General features: G+C 42.0%; 1 protein-coding gene across 5 annotated transcripts in view; it reads left to right on the forward strand.

Moving 5' to 3' along the window:
• Positions 1-22,492, forward strand: part of LOC111253468 (sodium/potassium-transporting ATPase subunit alpha-like) — a 33,114-nt gene extending 10,622 nt beyond the window's left edge. For 2 of the 5 annotated variants that reach the window (XM_022812869.2, XM_022812870.2), the window contains 12 exons: positions 11,839-12,492; positions 12,907-13,024; positions 13,281-13,502; positions 13,679-13,941; positions 14,186-14,471; positions 14,689-14,991; positions 15,151-15,353; positions 15,535-15,951; positions 16,732-16,826; positions 16,997-17,132; positions 17,352-17,704; positions 17,965-22,492. In XM_022812869.2, the coding sequence (XP_022668604.1) occupies positions 11,839-12,492; positions 12,907-13,024; positions 13,281-13,502; positions 13,679-13,941; positions 14,186-14,471; positions 14,689-14,991; positions 15,151-15,353; positions 15,535-15,951; positions 16,732-16,826; positions 16,997-17,132; positions 17,352-17,704; positions 17,965-18,004 (3,090 nt within the window). In that variant the 3' untranslated portion in view covers positions 18,005-22,492. Of the gene's footprint in view, positions 1-2,168; positions 2,733-11,838; positions 12,493-12,906; positions 13,025-13,280; positions 13,503-13,678; positions 13,942-14,185; positions 14,472-14,688; positions 14,992-15,150; positions 15,354-15,534; positions 15,952-16,429; positions 16,525-16,731; positions 16,827-16,996; positions 17,133-17,351; positions 17,705-17,964 lie in introns of those variants that run through there. The other 3 variants (XM_022812868.2, XM_022812867.2, XM_022812871.2) reach the window with 3 other exon arrangements.
• Positions 22,493-23,161: the final 669 nt, after the last annotated feature.

The following is a 23,161-nucleotide window of genomic DNA, read 5'->3' on the forward strand; positions in this document are numbered from 1 at the left end:
TCCATATTAGCGACAGTTGAGGAAGAATTCTGCGTGGCACACTTTTACTGCTAGATGAAGTATTATAGCTGGCTTACTAGGCAGCCGGCTGACCGTGACCCTGGAGGCTATGCATATGCATAAAGACGCACGTATGTGACATTTTGTGTGGGAGTTTCCAAACAATCCTCGTGACCCTTGAGTATACCTGAACAGCCATTGCAGCCACCATACCAGCACATACTACTAGAGGTAGAGGTAATTGTAGAATCAGGTCAGGACGAACCGATCAGAAGACGAGACGTAATTTCACGTGACGTCCTTCTTGCTCTAGGTTTCGCCGATTGCGTCACGTATACGTGCGATTATTTTAGCAATACAAGTGAATACATTTTGCAGTGTACTTTGGGATGAGCACATCATGTTAGAGCATGTCGTTTAGGGAAATGCTATAGCTGCTGACGCATGAAAAAATGTTCACTACTATTTAACCATTTGAATTTGGACACGAATGAACTGGTCGGTAGATACAACAGGAATTAAAACAAAAAGGAGAAAAGAAGGCACTTTTTTTTCTCTCCTGTCTCGAAGTGGCGATGTACCATAACCGGCCGACGGTTTGCTCAGTCACAAAGGGAGTCACTCTTTATTGGATAGAGGTGACCTTTATCCCCCTGTCTGATTCCTGCCTGCAATAGCGCGTGAACAGAGCATTATCTGCAATTCGCGCTACGGTCAGACGATGTGGGTAAGTTTTGCATCCGCCCGAGATCGACATTGCTCCGCCGATATTTACCTGTTCTCAGAATATAACAACCACGCAGATGTCGATACACTAAGTGGTCTTTGTATAGCATGGCGGCATAGGGTGGACGGTGGAGTGGAAACGCTGTGGCACCCCGCATAATACTAAATTCTGTACTCATAGAAAAGTTTACTCAAACTTCTTTCCTTCAGCGAAAGTCATTTAAGCTGAGTGTCGAAAAGTTGTGCTTAATTACGTCACTGAATGACGTTCCGTTTCTCGCATGCCACTGTATAACTGACGCTGAATAGAAATATGTACAGGAAACTTTCTAATCAGTCAATATTAACAGGAAAACGACAAAAATATAAATAGAAGAAAAGGTCCCACTAGGAGCCCGAACTCACTAGTGTAGGTGGAGCAAAACAAAACAGGATATTCATTCTTTGGGGTTTGTTTACTTCGCTATGACCCTTTCCCTATGCCTATAACTTCCACGCTTTCTACAGACCCCCCTTAGCAATCCCAATTTGCTATTCACTTCTGCCAGACTGTTGTGGAGTTGGGTTTGTAGTGTTCTCCCTACCTTCAGTCTTCCTCTGAATATTTAAGATCGGAAACGCGGGTTGGGCAAATCACGCAGACGTGTGTTATGGGTACGCCCAACGGCGGCAACGGTGGCGTCAGCATATGGCAACAAACCTATGAAAAGCACATAATGTCTATCGACGGTATTAGCGATGTCGCGCGAGCTTCGGTATAGCTCGATATCTGACAGTGTATGGTAATGATGATGTTCCATGTAGGCAATACTGTAGTAGTAATAATGGTAGTTGTCATCGTTGTCGCGAATTGTTGGTGTCGAGTGTCGCCATAGCAACTGCCGGCAACAACGGCTGCTATTCAAACTACTAACCGATGCGTGCTTTCACCAGCTGTACCGGCGCGTGCTGAGCGTAGTCGATTCGTCCGTAAGGTCCGTCTGAAGGTAGGGTTGTTACGCTTGCTCTGTAACAGCAATCGGGCCCGTTGTCGTATGGGAGGTGGGGGATACAAGGAGAACGAAGGGACCTCAGGGGAAAGGGGAATAGTATCTACGCGCTGTCGTGCCACTGTGGAGCCGCTATTGCTTGATCCGCCACCGATGTACATTGTTGTTTCTGCTGTCGTGCGATGGCTGATGCATCGACCGATGTGTCGTCCGTACGAGTGCGTACCGGCGTCGCATCGACGGTACCGCTGTCAGCAACGGCCCGACGGCAACAGCACGCAGCCACCATCGTTGTCGCCGCCGCCGCCGCCGCTTCGGATTGCCCTTTCCGAACGGTGCTCGGTCGTCATGTAGAACGGCCGTTTGCTCGCCTGGTCGGTCGGGGTGCGTTTGAGGCGAGGAGTAGAAAACCGCCGCTGCCGCCGCTTGTGCTGCTACCGCCATCGTTGCTACCGTAACTGTTATAATAGCTATAGAGCTAAACGGCAGAGACGACTCGGCTCACGGCTGAGTTCGGGGCTCGTCGTCGCTTTAGTCGGTCACTTACGACAGCCACTCGCGGTTGAGTGGTTGCGTTACATAGGAGATATCATTGCCGGAGAAAGTGTAGGACAAACGTTAAATTGACAAACGAGCTAAGAGGAAAAAAAAAGTAAAACGTGTAAAGAAAGAGGAGTAAATCAAACAACTGTTTCAGATTAACAGATTCGCGAAGCCTGTAGTCCGTTTAATTTCAAACAGTTCAACAGTGTTGTTATGTGCAGTTGTTGTTCTCGTTGTCAAAAGTCCAGCACCTCGATAGAAATCGCAGAGTGAAACGGCGAACCCAATTAGCGATTAGGCGGAGTCATAACAGGTGCTTAGCAGGAGGTGCAGGCCGTGGTGCGCGAATACGCCATCGCTGAATTTCTCCTGCAAAGAAGACCTTATTGACGTTCTCTAGATTTGACCTTCACTGCTAGTTGTAGCAACGACAACAACAACAACATGGCGCCGCTGAACAGTAATGGGAATCAGGTATGAGTGTGTAACAATAACTAACTGGCATTGAAGTCCTCAACAGAGAAAGTGAGCGTTAAAGACTGCTTGAGAAAATCGTGTCGATCAGGCCAGAAGGGGTGGCTTTAGACCAACCTAATAGCGAATAGCGGTTTGCGACGGTCGACTTTTGAATAAGTGATAGAGAAGCCCTTTGAACGAAATGCTAGAATATAATATTAAAACTAATTAAATAGACAGTAATTTCGTGTATTTAGTGACTATTATCAATATTGACCTTAAACACCTATTGTAATGCACACAGGGTTATAGTGCCGAGGAAGAAAGGATGAAATGTTTATGACAATTGCAGCTTGATAACCCCAGTGGATACATCAAAGGGCTAATGACATTTCATTTTTTTCTATGACGAAGTCTAAGTTCTACTATCTAGAAATAGTTTGTGGTTTTAGCTGACGATGATAGTGTTAATTTCGAGAATTGGTCTGGAGCGCAACGATAAAATTCGAAGTGGCAAGCACAGTAAGTTGCTTAGCGCATGTTTACCTCAACAAATCAGGTTTTAAGTGGAACTATTTAATAACAGTGCGAATTAAGGATACAAGCAAGGGCTACACGTCATATTGACTCACCAATTTCAGTGCACTTGGACGCACATTGCTTGTAGCCTATGCCGTCCTACACGTCTATGGCGACTCTGGTTGATACTTAGGTCAAACCATTATGAGATTTAGTCATATTTTTATTATTATCATTACTTAACATTCTTACATGTTTTTGTTTTTTAACTTTAGTCTTTTGTACGATGCCTATAGTTATGTCTGTTGAATCCTGAACAGCAACGATAGGGTTACTTACTCAAATTCTGCTTCAGCGATAAATTGATATGGCCAACTCCATTACTTGAATTATAGTAAAAGCTTCCACTGTAACTGCCCATGTGACAGCTTTAGCCCTAAGCATTTTGACCAGAAAACAAGTTTGAGGAAATTGCCGGAAAATATGTTTCTGACATTCCTGCTTCAAAGTTGTTACCCCCCCCCCCCCCATGGGATAGTATGGCCACGCCATTGTCGGTAGCATCTGAGCAGCCCAAGCAATAAGAGGTCGGCTTCAGTTGATCGATTCGTAAAAGGTAATATCGTACCATTCTATTGTAGTTGATCATCCCAAAAGCTCTTCTAGTTATGAATTCTAATGTGTGAAAGTTTGACTGCATTATACACCTAAAAATCACCATTAATTTGAAGTGCAGCTGCTTTTTTTGGACTTGTTGGCATACCAACCGGATGGCTTAATGGGACCGTAACTATGCTGCGTGTTACTTCTCGGAATAATAGTTATAGAATAAGATATATCTATCTTCGTTGTTGGATCGTGTTGACGGTCAGTTGGGTATTGGATGATGGTGTAATTAAGTTCGTCCATCATAACGGATAGTTACCGAATACTAGACCGGTCGTCATGCCTCTGTTGCTGAGTCGGCTACATGTCTAGTAGTCCCTTGCAGACTGTTTGTTCATGTGCGTTTATCGCATAGGCTGTCTGTCTATTCAGTGGCGATAATGGCTATGCTGCCGGCGTCACTGCGTGAACCGATATAGCGGTAGCTCACAGCTCCGTGACTTTGAGACGTCCTCTAGTGGCGCTCAAGTACTCGATACAAGTACACAGGGACACGGACGCTACAAAGTCCGGGCCGTCTACTTGCAGGGCAGAGTACTTGTAGTAAAGTGGAAAGAGTGTAGAAAGGATGGAAATCAAAGCAGCGAATTGTTGTACTGCGTATGATTGTATCCATCCGCGTGCGCAAATTAATAATTTCTTTTTATTGCGTTATGAAGTCATTGCATCCTACCTAAGCGTAAGCTGCACGATATCTGATAGATATGGTCAGGCTCCAGCTAACAGGTTAGCGACCCTGGAAATTGAAATTTTCGTTCCTTTTCTACGAGAAGAAAACACCTAATTGCTCACTATTTACACTCTACGAGAGATAGGTACACGTGATCGCTTGTGCTGATGCTTTGGTTATTGTTTCTCATTTTTACCATAATATCTTACGGTAAATATGTCAGGTATAATAATGCCTGGTGCGGTCAACCTTCAACTGACATGAAGGTCAAATCAGTTGCAGCTTGATATTTAAGTGGCCTTACTAATCGTTATGATTCCTATTGCCTTTGTACGCTAGTCAACGCTAAATCGACAATGGGACGTATCAGCAACATGATTAATAGTGAAATGGGGTCGTAGTGCTAGTTTTTTCAATATTAAAGTTCAACCTATTCAAGCTTTAAAGCAGAGATTTTGAAAACATACATTATTTCAGTATGAAAATAAAGACATTAACAGAGCATTGATGCTATGTGTTTTCTAAGAATTTGCCTATCACTATAAATAAACTTTGAACTTACATAGTAAGTTCAAAGTTTATTTATAAAGATCACTATTGAATTACATAGTAATTCAATAGTGATCTTTAAAACGCTCTATAAGCAGGTGCCACCTTTTACGTTATACTGTTACCAAATGTAACTTAGTTTAAGAACTTGAAGCAACTGTTGGCTTATCAGCTCAAAGCAATACAAATCACTTTGTTTTCAACATAGCCAGAGCTGTGATTCATACTATGATTAAATGTTATTGCCTAAAAGGCGTGAAGGCAGAAAGATAAGTGAAGGCTGATCCATCTACCGGTAGACCTTCTCCATCGTCTGCTACATTTTAGTGTTGAATTTTCGCACTGAAATATTATCATTTAAGCAACCAGCTTACGAGTCGTTCATTCGTGATACCAAACATCAGTTAAAAAATGTGCGAATTATGTAATTGGCTAGTGTCGTGTCTTACTGTAAGTATATTTTCCGTTATTTTCGCTTTAGATAAAGTATTCCGGAGCAACAAATACGATAGCAGGTGATACGCTTGACAATTCGCTGTTCTGTGCCGTCTGCCAAATTACCATTTGACACGAATAATATATTTTATTTAGAGATGGAACAAATGATCGAGACTAGCTCGATAAGTAAGATAGTGCAAGCCGCATTCAGGTTTATTTGGAATCATTATTACTGATTGGTTAAGTTAATTTTTCCTATTAAAAAAAAAATTGAACATTTCATTTGACAGCTATTTCCGTACATGCAGTGACTCAGATTTAATTGCTCAAAGTAAAAAACGAGGAAAAAACAAAATACGATACTTGCCATTTTGTTATGCTTGAAGTCGGGCGATTGTTTGAAATGGCATTTATATGTATCTGGAATAATCTGGATAGATGGAGCAGACACGCTCAAAAAGGAAGCGACAAGAAGTGGCGTTTACGTCAGCATCCTCGTGGACGTTTTTTTGTATCCTTTTTATGAGAACTCGACACAGCAAGGGCAGCTGTAGTGTTGGAGAAACGCTTGTTTCTCGCGTACGAAATTTCTTTAGCGAAGTAGCTTGTAGTTCTATGTAGAGAAAATTTGTTAGCTACAGGTCAGCCAGCTCACTACCAAAACCTATTTTTGACCGATTCGAGTGAAGTTTGCCACCGCGCATAAGATTGAGCGTGTGCTCTATCTACATCAGGGTTATTTCTGATAAAACGGAGTTGACTCTAGCATGTTTAAAAGGAGGCAAAAAGAAAGATGTAGAAGAGAAAATTGGAAGAAAAGATTTCATTGATTAACAACTTTGACACTAACCCTCTTTCAAGAGCAGTGTAGGATCAAGAAAAGGCAAGTGGTTTACTTTTAGCAATGATCTGTTGGTTTCGATAAAAGTATCCGAATATTTTATTTTAGCGCGACATCGACCCGTATCAATTATTTAAAATTCTACAACTATAGTTATGAGAACGCCAGATAAAACGATGCTGTTAATCTATTTGCTTTAAAGTATGCTAAAACTTTCGAAAACACTTAAAAAGATGAGGAGTTTACCCAACTGTTATATTCAGTTACTCAAAATTACTAAAACGATTGCTTTAATACAAAAAAAAGGATAATTGCCTCAAAACAAGACCAAGTTAATCAAGATACGTCCTCCGTGTAGTAACAAACTTAACCCTTTCTCACCCTTGCGTGACGATCCAATTTTATCATATTATTGGTATCTAAGTAACCTTTCGGCAGTTTGCGTGTCGCCAATCTGGTACTCTTTCGTCTCCTTTAATTTTGTTTGCCCTCAAGAAATGCAGAAAAGCGAGACACTACCTATACCTGTTTTTATTCTTGGCTGACCGGTTGCGGTTGACTGCTCCGTCTGGTCGTTCGAGTAGTGTACGACGACAGCCTAGAGGTGGCAAAGAACGTCATCCCCATTTCAACTGATTGCGATTTGCGAGATGCCCTCAATGATCAGCCAACGCCGCTAGCCTGTGGCCTTTGGTGAGCCGTGCATTCTACCATCGAGTGTTTCTTGGCTTAGTAGCAAGCGAATATGAGATTGTAACCGCGTATTTTTAGAGCGGTCAAGAGTAGACCAGCGACGGACGTACGCTGGTACACTTGGGCTTAGTCAACTTAAGCTTGACAGTGATAAGTAGCGCCGGTCGCTTGTCGAGTGTTATAATATTAGTACTTAGGTCTGCTTAGAAGACAAAGAAGTGACAAGCTGTTATTCTCCCTGTTACTCTGTGGTGGCAAATACGTATGGCAAAATTATAGGAATTAAAAATCTGACAAGCCACTTAGTACTTACTGGGCTAATATATGTTAAAATAATAAACAAAATTACGTTTTTTGGCCGCCGCTATTTTACTCGCATTTGTTATGATGACGTATAGCCATTACAGGAGGTAAGATCGACCGTGGTAAGGCTTTTGGCTTCGAGAAACGTGTGCTCAGCTCAAGGTCTCATTCAAACATTCTACAATAATTATACCACAGAAGTGAGAAAATCACAATAAAAATGAATAAAAAACAATGCAAAAGAGGCTTTAGATTTCTGATTTGCTGCTCCTTACTGGGGATTAGACCGCTCAAGATTGAAATTTATATAACGCTGTTTTAGGAAACGGCGAAATTGCGAAATTAGGCTTGCCATTCATGTGCCAAAGCTGTTGGGCTGGTTTATTTCGTCCACTTTTAGCAGAACGGAGTCGGCTCATGCACCAGACAAAGACAAGCCATCGAGCTACACACAATTCTCGACATCTACTTGTTGTACGCGGGATATGAGGTGGAAGTATGCTTGGCTCAGTCCCATTTGCCCTTTCCCTTTTTGCCCACTTAGCCGCTTAGAGTCGAAGAGAAATCGACAACTACCACCACAATTTCTGCTTACGACCCTCAGTTCTGTTTCGGTATAGTACTGGCAAAGCCTGAACTTCGCCAGGCTTTACGCTATAGGCTTCTAATTCTTCTTGATGGTGGGCTTACACTATGTGAGAGGTCACCGTTATATGCCTGTTTGCCACTATCCTCGTCGTCGCTGGAACTTCGCTTAACCTCCCCCTCGCCCGCAGTTGAAGGCTGTTCAGCTTCCTACCCCAGCTGATATGAGGTGAGTCTTGTGTGGTTCCCTTCCGCGTGACCTTAACAATCCTGAAGGGCGGCAGTATCATCACACATGCTGTCCTTGAGGCCGCTCGAAAGAGTCATCGGCTGTCGACCGAAACGATGGAAATTTGCCCGTATAGAAAGAGCCTGTATGCTCCTGGTTTGTAGTAGTTTCGTACCTTAATTACCAGTAAAGTGTAGTTATATACTGCCTGTATGTGCCTTAGTCAGGTCATGTTTAAACAGAAAATGCACGACTATGCCTACCTACAGCCTATTAACGTCTCTTGGCGTCATTAAGCCCCATTTGGTTGAGCCCGAATGACAGGACCACAATTGATAGGCTAACTCACAATGATTCGTATGTCTTAGGGGTATCTGTATTTGTACGTAGACAGAACCGTGTGTCAGTGCAGGGTTCTGAACATGGCAGTCTGCTATGCAGAAGGATGAAATGAAGAAGGATGAAATGTCTCGTCAGAGACTGACGAACGATGAACGTTTCGGAGGTAAACGGTTTTTATCCAACGAGAAACAATTTAGGCTTGGGCTACATTTCCGCTAACAGTATGGGTCTATTAATCCACTGACGGATATAGATATCATAGATCATGGACTTTTTTCTATGATTGCAGAACAACATGAAAACTTGATGTGTGCCTACTAATCAACGAACATAGTAGTGCCGTGTCATAAGAAAGTAGCAAATTGTTATTATCCTGACCTGTATTCTGTCAAGGAAAGGATTTACATGTTAGCTACAGCTGGATCTCTTTTTACTTAACCCTGATAAAGTAATTACCTTATCAACAATATTTACATGTTTTACGTTTACTGTTTAATCTCTCATTGCCCTCTGTGCGATCACGCAGAATCAATATTTTATTATTGGATAATCCACTGCATATTTCTGTGTCCGTTTCTATCAGCCTTCCACTGCACTTAGCCATAATGTCTTGCGTACAGTGTCAACCACGTCACTCACGACTAAGGGAGAATCGACATTTTCTGGTTGACAGCAGCTATATTTTTTTTTCGAGTACCTGCTTAGTTATTATCCGCGTCAGCAATAGTCGACGACGACGCCAAGACGACTCATTATGCGGCTGGCTCAATATGCAAAGGGGTGCAGCAGACCCATTGGCTGCAGTATTATAGTATGATTTACAGTGACTTTGTTCTATTTATATTAGTAGAAGTATTGTTTTTTCATAGGTTAATTGTTTTTTGAACCGGCTCCAGATTGTTATGATAAGAAAGACACTACCAAAGGAAGAACAAGCTGAAACAGAAAAGGTATCGGAAAGGGAATACCAGACCTCTCGATGCACGCGTACGGGAAACCTACAACATGTCAGATAAGATTTTCAGTGGAGTGTTAATGTCGTCTTTCATACATTTCATCTGTTCGCCGTTCCCCCTCATTCTCAAAACCTTTGAGACGGATCGCCAGTTGCCGATTGCGTATTACCGCCGCATATTTAACATTAGCAAATGTACTCACGATAAGATATCACTGAACGGAGTGCCGATATATTAATGTTCGTTGGTACTAACGACACGAACGTAACGACTGCTGGTTCTATTCTACTATTCCCTATTGCTATAATTGACTTGTTGACTACTAAGCCAATCGAGGATGCATGAATTGTAGTGGTAGGGCTTCGTTGAAATAAACGCGTGTGATAACAATATTCGGGTGATTGTTTTGCAATGGGTTGCTATTGAATTTGTTTATTCAACCTTTTTTGAATTTTTGGCATCAATCGGCGGGCCCGTTGGCCTGAAAAAAGAGCAGGTAGGGTTTGTTTAGATTTGATTATTGAAGATTCCTGAGGAGACCCAAGCAAGTTCGTTAGATCGTGTCCAATGACTAGCAAGTCCTGTAAATTATGTGGCCACATTAAGTTTATTCGCTAAATAAAATGGATTCAACCTATCGGTGAAATAATATTGATCGGTGAAACAACCTTGATGAAGTCGGTGTTGCCAGCGCCTTATAATTCGGACCAAAGCAATATTCATGTCGTATGCCATGTGGATAGCTCACTGCGAATTTTAGTCAATGAACGATACCACGCCACAGTTTCGTATGAGCATTTTGTTTCTGTCTGAGAAACTACGCTGCTCTGCAGATCCTGTACCTCATGGCGTTTAGCTATAATAATTCAGTTTATTCTGTGTAACTGCGGGCTGCTTCATCGTGTGAATATGTAGCTACGTAATTCACACTATTACATAGGCGCATATGTTAGGTCTGAAATGAAAAATGCTCGAAATTACATGTTCAAAGGTCATCCTGACATGTTAGTTTTTTAAAAGAGTCGCGTTACTGTTCATTGTATAATATGCGTGTGTAGAGAGAGAGAGAGAGTGAATGGGAAAGTGCTTTTCCGGACTGCTTGAAACGCTCTTGAGCGTTTACTCGTGACGCCCTCTAGCAAGCCATCAATAAATCATGCGAAAGTTAAACCCAATGTAAGCCTGTAAAAAAAAAGTCTTTTGTGTTCATAACCTTCTAGCCTTGATTTTGTTGCCGCGTCTGAAAAATGCATAAATCATTATCGATGCCGCCCCCACCTGCACCATATAGGGCGCGAAACGACATTCATGTGCTTTACTCTATTTAAAGAAGCCAATTATGACTAAAGCGTGAAAGTAATACATTTTTCACTACGAATAAGGATAAATTTATCGTTTAGATACGGTCTACTGTCGGCATTAGATTTGTCCTTATTGACAGTTACGACGCGTGATACCACAAACAGGAACTGAAGTGAGTCAAAGCGTGACTTGTGGTGACGTGGGAAAATGCATTTTCGGTCAGGAACCTGGTTCACTAATTCAGTGTGCGCTGATACGTACTGTATTGAATAGGGACTGAATTAGAAATGAAGCTAAGGTTACGTTGCTGGTTTGAAACTTTAACCGTTTTAAATGTTTGTTTTTCTCCAATATTTTCATCATCCAAAGCTGCTACGCCTTTTAAGATTTTTGGATTTTCTGCTAGTGGTTTCAGTCATTCCCAGAAATATCCAGGACATTAAATATACGGGGCGAAGTATGAGTTGGCGGGTCGATTGATTGATTTGTGCTAAATTATGCCGCCCACCCTAGCCAAAAACTAAAGACTATGTATATAACGCTTGAAGCTGCCGGCTCTAAGGCCGCTATAGCTAGGACTATAATTGCAGAACCTTGTAAGCATGCTTGTACCGCGTGAATGATCCATGATTCTATCGAAAAGCAAACCTGCCAATAATAATTGCAAGCGAAAAAGTTACACACATTTTAACTCACAAAATGACACTATTTAGCAAGCAACTAACGGCAATATGACTGCATTAATTCGGTGATACAGAGGCAGGATTGCCTAAGTAAATTTGTTTTCTTATCCTTGGCCAGAGTTTGCCAACAATTTACCTGTACCAGCGCTTTTAGAAAAGAGAAGCACTTTTTTTCGATCTGATTTATTTAATATGGACTGAAAATTCTTACTAAATTTACGAAGGGAAACTGATATTTAATATTTAGGTACTAGCATTAGGGAACAATAGAATATACTTTTTCAAGTGTATTCAGTAGTAGCTCATATTTTATATATTTACGTCAAATTCCTTACCTTTTTATTTCAGTACGGTCGCGGTGACAGTTATAGAACGGCGGTGAATAAAGGTGGTGCGCCCGACGATGGTCGAACAGCGGACGGGCGGCCCCGTGTGGCCAAGAAGAAGGGCGAAAAGGACCTGGACGCTCTCAAGCAGGAAGTCGAGATGGACGAGCACAAGATCGCGCTGGAAGACCTCTACGCCCGACTGGGCACGAATCCCACCACGGGGTTGACGAGCCAGCGGGCACGCGAGGTTCTAGAGAGGGATGGGCCAAACGCACTTACTCCACCGAAGAAAACACCTGAGTGGGTTAAATTTTGCAAGAATCTCTTCGGAGGATTTTCACTTCTTCTGTGGATAGGTGCCGTACTGTGCTTCATCGCCTACTCGATCCAGGCGACTACATTCGAAGAGCCTCCCGACGATAACCTGTACCTTGGAATTGTACTCGCCGTCGTAGTGATTGTCACCGGTTGCTTCTCATACTATCAGGAAGCTAGATCGTCCAAGATTATGGAATCGTTCAAAAACATGGTACCGCAATATGCCGTTGTTATTAGGGACGGCCATAAGATGAACCTTCCCGCCGAAGAAGTTGTGGCCGGAGATATTGTCGAAGTCAAAGGCGGCGACAGAGTTCCTGCCGATATGCGTGTTATTCAGGCACAAGGCTTTAAGGTAGGCATGCCATGATGCATACCCTTATCAATCCAAATTTGGTTCGATGAATAGGGGAAAATTATTTGACTGTCCCAATTGGCTGTACCTACAGCCAGTTAACAGAACTTTTCACTCGGCTTCAAGAAATGTCAGAAGCGAAATAACGTTTAAGTCAAAATATACTTACGTGTATACGGTCCCAAAAAAGCAAAATCAAAAAATATTGGCAGTCGTGACCCTTTCAAATCTATCTGAGGTATGTTTAACTTGAGAAAAGGTTCGTTATATAGTAGAACACTCTATTAAAATAGCTCAGCGGGTTTAAAAAATATCCTTACTCGACAGTTACGTATGGAAGGTGCAGAAGGTTTCATGTATGCAATAGTGGTACCCTCTAGGCAGAGGATATTCAGGTTTATAATGTACTTTTAGGTGGACAACTCTTCACTGACAGGAGAATCTGAGCCTCAGACGCGTTCCCCGGAAATGACGAACGAGAACCCACTGGAAACCAGGAATCTTGCATTCTTCTCCACCAACTGTGTCGAAGGTATATATATTACTATAACTCTAGTGCAGATATTACTCGTTTAAATGTCAATGCGGCTTCCCACTATTCAGGCTTATTTATAATTTAAGCCTGAAAATTATTAGCAGAATAGGCTAACTCAGTTTTTTTTTCTATTTTAAACGTACCTTCTTCTAGCAGTTACTAATTTAATTACAAACTGGCATGAGCAAGTGAGCGAGCAATTCAGAAGTAGTCAAATTAATTTTCGAGAAAACTGAATTTGACTCTCCGACAGGAACCGGACTAGGCGTGGTGATTAACACTGGTGATCGTACCGTTATGGGTCGAATTGCCAACCTCGCCTCGGGTCTGGAGATGGGTGAGACACCTATTGCACGTGAAATTGCCCACTTCATTCATATCATCACGGGAGTGGCCGTATTCCTGGGAGTGTCCTTTTTCATCATTGCCTTTATCCTTGGATACCACTGGCTTGATGCTGTCATCTTCCTTATCGGTGAGCAACCATTTACTGCAATGGACAGTTTAGCGAAAACTCTCACGTATGTCTACACTGGCAATACATAAATGACAAAAAGTTAAGCAAAAGCAGTACAACTGAATTGGACAGCATAGTAGTTTTGAATAACAATAAAATATTTACATGCTAGATTTTGCTATCTACTGTTATAGGAATCATCGTAGCCAACGTACCCGAAGGACTACTGGCCACCGTAACAGTATGCCTGACTCTGACCGCTAAACGTATGGCTGCCAAGAACTGCCTCGTGAAGAATCTCGAGGCTGTCGAAACCCTTGGCTCCACCTCGACCATTTGTTCCGACAAGACCGGCACTCTTACCCAGAATCGTATGACTGTCGCCCACATGTGGTTTGACAACCAGATCATTGAAGCGGATACCACTGAAGATCAGTCTGGCGTACAGTATGACAAGGTACGGAAGCTTACAATGTTTGAAATAAAAATACCGCTCCAACGATAACTGTTTATTCTAATTTATGGTGCATAATCTAGTTTTGTTAGATAGGGCAGGTCAAATGGTGGAATTTTTATTCGCCTATAATCTTGTGCGTGTAGCAAACGAGAAACAAACCTTATCAATGCCTTTAAACACATTGCTAATGCGGTAGATTGGATTTACTGCGCTTATTTATAAATTTTAATCGCAACCGATCCAGACTTCGACCGGCTGGAAGGCCTTGGCCCGCGTATGCATGCTCTGCTCACGTGCCGAGTTTAAATCGGGACAAGAGAACGTGCCAATTTTGAAGCGCGAGTGCTCCGGAGATGCCTCTGAACAAGCCATTCTCAAGTGTATGGAGCTTGCAGTCGGCAATATTTCCTCCTACAGACAGCGCAACCACAAGATCTGCGAAGTACCATTCAATTCAACCAACAAATACCACGTCACTATTCACGAGACCGAGGATCCCGACGATCCTAGCTATGTTCTTTGCATGAAGGGTAAGCAATGGGGCATTTCTACAGAAATCGAAGACGATTCTTTCAGTGGAAATCGTACAAATCCATTGCGGTAAAAATTACATCCGTTTTTCATCTTAACTAATGTGTATGAAGCTCTTCCTTTCAAATACCTACCTATGTATGTTATAAATACCATGATTCAATGTGAAGACTGCACTAACATTGGCCAGGCTCTTGTTGTGGTGCCGATTTTTAGGTGCCCCCGAGCGTATCCTCGACCGCTGCGGAACAATATTCATCAACGGCAAGGAGAAGGTTCTCGATGAAGAGATGAAAGAGGCCTTCAACAACGCCTATCTGGAACTGGGAGGACTGGGAGAACGCGTCATTGGCTTCTGCGACTTCAAACTCCCTGCCGACCAGTATCCCAAGGGTTACCCATTCGATGCTGACGAGCAGAATTTCCCTCTGACCAACCTCCGTTTCCTTGGTCTCGTATCTATGATTGATCCTCCCCGTGCGGCCGTACCAGACGCTGTTGCTAAATGCAGATCCGCTGGTACGTACTAGTTCCCATTCGCATTAATTAGCTTGTTAATGATAACTCAAATCTCAAAAAATTGAATGAAGGATGATGAAAGCAGTGGCAAGACCCTTATAACGTCGCATTTTGCGTTGAAACTTGACCGTCGTCACTGATTCGTATTATCGCTTACAGGTATCAAAGTTATCATGGTAACCGGCGATCACCCAATCACTGCCAAAGCTATTGCGAAGGCCGTCGGAATTATTTCAGAGGGCAACGAAACCGTTGAAGATATTGCCCAGCGCATGAACATTCCTGTCGAAGAAGTTAACCCACGGGATGCGAAAGCTGCCGTCATTCACGGCTCGGAGCTTCGTGACATTCAAACCGAACAGGTAAAATTCACTTGGATTACTCTATCAAGACAACACGACAGTTAAGCATTTTGTAGAAGTAATCAAAGGCTTAGTCAGAAGGGCGTGCTTCGCAGATAAGCGTAATTATTCTTAACCCTCCCACTTACGTTTTATTTTGATCTAACGCTGTTCGTGTTGTTCTTTACTACTATGTTTATAGCTCGACGATATTCTACGACACCACAGCGAGATTGTATTTGCGCGAACTTCACCCCAACAAAAGTTGATCATTGTCGAAGGTTGCCAACGCTTGGGCGCCATTGTCGCTGTAACCGGTGACGGTGTGAACGATTCACCTGCCCTGAAGAAGGCCGATATCGGAGTCGCTATGGGTATTTCCGGCTCTGATGTATCAAAACAGGCTGCCGACATGATCTTGCTTGACGATAACTTCGCCTCAATTGTTACAGGCGTTGAAGAGGGTCGACTAATTTTCGATAATCTGAAAAAGTCTATTGCGTATACGCTCACATCTAATATCCCCGAAATTTCTCCTTTTCTTCTATTCATTCTCGCTGATGTCCCATTACCGCTGGGAACTGTCACCATCCTCTGTATTGATCTTGGTACCGACATGGTTCGTATACGTCTGATTAGTTTACATATTATTTCACAGGTTAGAATGCCCAATTGTGTAAATGTTATAATATGCGAATTAGGAAAGCCCCGCCTTTCAAACAGAGCATCGTTAAATTTAGATACTTAAATACACCATTGAAACGAAGACACTTCACTTCTTCATCCATCTAACAGTTATGATTATCACTTCATCATTTTGTAGCGTATGCATTATGTCCTATGCGAATAATGGACGTCTAGGTAAGGCTAACGAAAGTCGTTTTATTAACACTGACACTTTATTTCCTTTCTAATTATTATTAATATCATTTTACTCGCTGCTCTGGACACTGCCTTGGATGTGTCGAACGGTTTGACGACGGTCTCAAACTCAATATATGCTTGCCATTCACTATCCCAATATAAAATGGTCTTCGGAAATTCGGATTCGGATCTGTTGGGCCAATTTTTGCTATCTTTAAATGTTAATGAAATAGGTGCCCGCCATTTCGCTAGCGTACGAACGCTCCGAATCCGATATTATGAAGCGAAGGCCACGAGATCCTCAACACGACAAACTTGTCAATGAGAGGTAGGGATCACACGAAAAAAAGAAGACAAAATCATTCCGGAGCGATTGTTAGAGCGGTGCTAGTCATCATTTGTTTTTGGTTTTTCTGTTCAGCGTAAGCTTGGATCATGCTTGTGTAGTACGATAGACGGTTATGTTATGTTTTATTATGTTTTGTTTTGTTTACTTTGTTGGGATTGCGTTTGCCTGATTATTGCACCTATTTAGGTTCCCGCTGTTTCACTTGCTTACGAACAAGCCGAATTGGACATCATGAAGCGTGCCCCTCGCGACCCGAAAAAGGATAAACTTGTAAATGAGAGGTTGGTCTATTCGGTGATGTTTATTTCGTTTTAACGTCTGTTGATTTCGTCGATTGTGTGATGATACATCTCTTAAGTCAACACTTCTCCTGCAAACATAAATCAACCACTAAGTGATATATGTACATAATGTCGCGTTTTTTTTCTAACACGAGTTGCTACTTCTACAGATTGATTTCGATCGCGTACGGTCAGATCGGTATGATGCAGGCCGCTGCCGGTTTCTTCGCCTATTTTGTGATCATGGGTGAAAATGGCTTTTGGCCATCGCGTCTCCTCGGCCTCCGTAAAGAGTGGGACTCAAAGGTGGGTCAGTCGCTTTTTGACAGATCTATTTGTTTTCTGTGCAAATGTTTTTCTTCTCAAAATAGCATTTTCGACAAATTTCTCATTAACTTATAGTAACTTCATTCGCAAAGTATGTAACGCAACCAATCGTATATGATGAAGGGACTTTAACCTAACGCGCCAGTTTACGATCTATACAACGCTTCCTTATCTATTGCGTAAATTCACATTGCGCAGGCGGTGAACGACCTCGAGGATTCGTACGGACAGGAATGGACGTACCACCACCGCAAAGCACTCGAGTTCACCTGCCACACTGCCTTCTTTGTCTCGATTGTTATCGTGCAATGGGCCGATCTTGTGATCTGTAAGACACGACGTAACTCAATTGTGCACCAGGGCATGCGCAATCACGTGCTGAACTTCGGTCTAGTCTTCGAGACAGCCCTGGCTGCTTTCCTCTCGTATTGTCCAGGCATGGATAAAGGTCTGCGCATGTATCCACTCAAGATCAACTGGTGGTTGCCGGCTATTCCATTCTCGATTCTAATTTTTGTGTATGACGAGATCCGTCGTTATATTCTCCGCAGGTACGTTGTCAATGTATACAAATATGTTAAAGGCTGGCTGCTGGACCGCTTTCTATATGTTTGTCTACTCCTGCGTGCTTTGTTAGTCACAGCAACATAAAATAGTTATGATATAGAATGCGATACTGGGTACTGACTGGGTGGGCTTCGTAGCTAGTGGAATATTTTTTGACCTTTCAAAAAACGCCCTAGACCTAATTGTTATATAGCAGTTAAATGCTCGACTACTAACTGAGAGAAATGCTACCAACTGTTTACAGAAACCCTGGTGGGTGGGTCGAACGCGAGACCTATTATTAAATTGCACCTCTGGAAACACAAGCTGCAATCGGGGGCTGCGTGGGGACTCTGCTGTCGCTGTACTAATGTCACGTTCTGGGATTTGACCGTACTGTTCCAGTTGACAAAGGAATCGGACATTAGATCGAAAATTAGCGACTACAACTTAAAACAACCACACCGCGGCCATATTATAGCTCAAACGTTAACATATGCCAGCTAGACGATAGGCACCTGTACAAGAGTTGGCAGAGGGAACGGCTAATTCGTACGCGCTTGCGAATTCAACCATTAGTCAGTTATTACGAAGGTGAAAAAGTGAGCAAAAATCTGAATTAACATACGAAAGCGAAAATGAGTTACTAAAAGATTGAAAAGAAGCAAGAAATATTTGACACATGTTGCCACTCAGCAGACCACGTAGCTGACGATTATATCAGAAGCACTTACAACAACAACAACCACTGCAAACTACAACGCAAGCGAACAACAGTTGGACTATGTCGTTACATACTGTACGAACTACGAGCGTTACTTTTGCCGTAGACATGCCTAAGCAAGATGTTTTTAGACAAAAAAACAAAATGAAAGCACTTGTTTCCGCTATGAAGTTTTAATAACGATTACAAAAATTCTATTGATGATGAAAATAAAAACAAACGAGAATGATGTGATTATAGGCTACCCAATAGCCTTCTTCGAGTTGCATTATTAAGGCCTCTCCCGGCGGCGGCGTCTCCCGGTCAACTTGCTCAATATGCCAACCCTCTAGGGGATACCCGACGCAAGCTGACGAGTTCGGCAGTCACACCCAGTACTACCATTATTACGCGGCCGCTCGCCATTCTGTTCGACCCTCCACTGACGAATTCTCGATACCAGCCAATTGTTCCAAATAACGACAGAAATCGAAGCTATTGTGGTGCACAGTAGTGTGTAAGAACTAGACACAATTAAACATAGCCACACAATGCAACCAAAAACAGCAACAGCAGCGGTAGAAATTGTTGCAACAAGAAGAAGAAATCATCTTGAGAATTAGAGGCCACCCCACTTCGTGGTGGCTGCTTGACTGCTTGTCGTCGAGCAATGCAAAAATGATCGACCGAGACCACTAAATCGGCGAAGTTTCCTGTTTCATTGCAACAACAATAACAACAACAAGTGGGAGCGACCTGCACAAGGCCACGACTCTGCGCGGCCAACGGGTCGGCCGCTGAACCGGCCACCGCCGCTGCTGTTCGTGCTGCTGAGCTTTCTCCTCTAAATGATAAAAAGGTAACAAAAGCAAAGAAGATAGCTGTTGTAACCTTAAGCAAAAGAATTATAGAGCGCAAGTACGAGAGTTAGATCTTAAGTAGAAACAAAAAAATATATATACAAAAAAAGTATGTGTGTAAACAAGCGAGCAAGAAATAGCGAGAGAAAGCGACTTCGAGAGAGAAAGGGGATGTGAGGGTCAAGAAAAATTTCGAGTGAAATTAAGACAGGTGAACCGTTCGACTCGAATGCTTTAGACGGTGTCATCATCTTATCGGCGATCCATCGAAGATTACTGCCATTATGACAACATTCTAAGACTATGAGCGAAAAAATTATGACATCGATCTCAGCCAACTGTTGATATTCCAATACGAAGTGAAACAGCAAAGACAAACGAGTATGATTATTCAAAAACCAACAACAATAACATACCAAAATAAAGTCGGTACGTAGCCGAGGCTTGCAGCCTCAATAAATGGTCGCCTATTAGCGGTAACCGTCAACGATTTCAAACATCGGTCCAATTAGTACTGTACATCAGCAGGCGGTGCAACAAGACATACCCAATCTCGATTCCGCGTCGTACATCCGTACAAACTGTAGTACACTAACCATCATAGAGAAACTTACACACGTAATAATTATGTCGTCTTTACGTTCGGATAAAAGTGAATTGTTGCTGTTCCCAATATCCACAGATCGTACTTTTAGCCGGTGAACAAAATTATAATGAAACCACAACAATGGCAAACACAGCAACATAACCAAGAGCCGCGGCAGAAGATACTAAAGCACGTAATGCGACGAGTAGGAAAATCTCTGGCGTCCCCCCGCTGTCTAGGCAGGAACAGCGTGTCAGACGGGCGACTTTTTTCCTGTGTGTGCCCTATGAATGCACAGATTAGTAGAAGCTTTAAATCGATCTATAGTTCATAGCAGAAAAGTAGATGGCCATTCAACCCAACACTGCTAGACACATGCGAGCAGACGACCAAACGTTACTAGAGCCTTCTGCTACGAAACATCAACAAAAAACTAACGAACCATGCGACATTCGTTGTACAACTTATGCCGCCAGTTACGTCGTTCATCAACTTCACACACAGGAAACACTTCTGTTTAGCAAGAAACTAATACTATATTATACTGCGATTGCCTGTACTTTTATGAGCCTTTCTTGCCTGCACAAAACTGTGAACAGTAAAAGCAAACTGCCCCTGATGGATTAACCATTCGTTAATCAATTTAGTTTTGTGTCCGGCGTACCGATGTGCGTATTGTCAAAAGGCTGTGGAGGCTAGATCACCCCAAAGCGTTCCGATAAAGTTGAATCATAAGAAAAGGTGAGATTTGCTCTAGAATTATGGTCGTGACAATTTGTTCATGCGGAAACAGATCTTCCATACCGAATGTAGTGTCATCGAAGATACCTACTGGGTTAAATAATAAACACAAATAATCAATCGGTCGCTCGAATGCTTTGAGAGCAACTATTGATCTAGAGTAAAGCTCTAAGAACAATTAGTGCGATTTAAGAAACTTAGGACTGCTTTTTAAATAATCATTAAGAATGAACAAATAATTTATGAACGAACTATTAGTAATCAAGCAGATTATAGATGAATGCGGGATGTTTGTTCCGATGCTCGAATCGATTAAGTCGTCATTAACCCATTTCACTCCCGATGCTTGTTCTACCCTTAACAGGGCCGGAATTGCTACTTGTTTTTTAATTTTCTTTTCAACTCTATACATGATGTTGTTAGCATTAAATATCACAGCGTATGGCGCAATGCCACACAAACCTGATTGATCAATTGACCTAGAAGCACTCGCGTCTCATTGGTGATTCTTTCGTCATCGAGTCATTACGTCGTTATACGTAATAGCGTTTCTCAAAACATCCATAAATATATGATGGGTATATGTATCGTTAAATCGTATCGTATGAGTATATGTAAAGATTATCTTTACTGTCAACAATAAAACCTCCTCTTCGTTCAAGGTACTTTTTCTATGTACGGCTGTTTTTATCTTCAACAGCTCTAACTAAAAGCCATTCGTCCCTTAAATGCTTAGCTAACAGTTGAGCTCTTAGAACGTGTGCGCTAAAGAATCATCTTCAGCTGCCTTGCTCGCGTTGACCCAGCTAAATCAGCGTTTTCAGACAGAGGTAGGACTACCCTAGATTGCGTTTCAAGGTAGGTAGAGGAGCAATGTATACTATATCATAACCCACATACTTGGCCAGTGCGATTCACCGAAAGAAATCGGTTGAAACAGATGCGAAACGAATAACTGTCCCAGCCAATCAGCTATTGTCAGAAAAATATTCATCGAGTCGATCCAGTTTCTTGCGAAAGAAGTCAACGGACAACGCAGTTCTTTATCGCCATCAATTTCTCCACTGCAGAAGATGCCCCTCTCACAACATGTCACTTGACAAATGACAAAACAATGACGACAACAACAACAGGCTGGAAATAACATCCATAAGAACAGCAAAGTGCAATATAAACATTTAACATTGACAACCATGACACACAGAGCGAAAGAACTAGCAGGTCATGAGGAAAAAAGCGATATATATATATATATATATATATATCTACAAATAACATAGAAATGAAGTATTAGTATCTATATATATGTTAACCAATATATTGACGAATTGGGTGTCTGTATAAAAGTTTAGCGTGTGTGCTTGCGAATATAGCGATGATGATGATGATGATGATGATGATCGTGGCGATGATGATGATGATGAAGGCGTTCGGTGTCGAAGTAATGCCAGTGGCAACGATGTTTAGGGAATCGAGCAAAGGTAGAAGGTAAACACAGATCTTGCTGATTCACACAATCGTGATCGCACGTGACCGTAGGTTGATCGATCGTGACGAGACATTCGTCTCAACCCTGGAAGGAAAAAGGCAAAGCTTCCACAATGATGAAACAGAATCTGGTCTGTGTTTAGTGATTACGGTGATGATAAAAACAATATTCGTGAACTGAAAATGTTGATGATGTGAATAACGACGGAGGCCATTCTATTAATTATATCTACTATCACAACTACTAATTACCACAACTGTACTACTAGTACTAGATCTGTACTAGTAGGGCTAAAATGGTGAAAAGCTGATGACTGAGATCGATGGGATGAGATGGTGAAACTGATAATATAAATCAAAAGTTCAACACCGACAACAAAAAAAAAAAAAAAAAAAAAAACTATTAAAAGTCGAAGATGTGTGTTTTCATGTGCATGTATAATAGCATACTGTTTGTTAGTGCTAGATATTGATAAACAAACATTAGATAAATTAAATAACGCTGTCTGTCACGCATCATATAAAAGGAATTATGCAAGTCAATATTCTGATATATAACTTTCTATCCTAAACAACTACGAATTTAAGCACACACGCGAGTATCTTCATGACTGTAAAGGCTGAAATCTTCACGAACACTAATTGTATTCGAAACAGGTAAGCAATTCAATATATGTGAGAGATGGGCGGCCCGTTAGAATTCGATCTACGGTCCGATGTAGGCCATCCAAAGATAAGGTTCAAGACGGGTTATTTTATAATAGTCTAGTGTGCATTTTGAGGCTATTCGCACAACCGAATCGGCAGTAATAACAACAACCGTAGTCTTCGCATTGGCGTAGTAGTAGCGTGTTCGCCTACTAAACTAAGAAACGTGTGAAGTGGTCTAAGTTGTTTCGTGCTGGAAGCTAACCATCCGAAATGATATTTATCGCTAGTTGCGGGCGAAAAACATTTAAAAACCGACTGAGCCACAAATCTGAAATTTTTTGCTAAAAATAAAGGCGAAGCCGCGAACAACCTGCAAACGTGTCAGACTAACTACAGATGGATAGACATGAATCTAGAGCAAAGGTGCAGAAAC

Source organism: Varroa destructor, unplaced genomic scaffold (genome assembly GCF_002443255.2).
Source record: "Varroa destructor unplaced genomic scaffold, Vdes_3.0 BEIS01000006.1, whole genome shotgun sequence".
NCBI classification, from domain to species: domain Eukaryota; kingdom Metazoa; phylum Arthropoda; class Arachnida; order Mesostigmata; family Varroidae; genus Varroa; species Varroa destructor.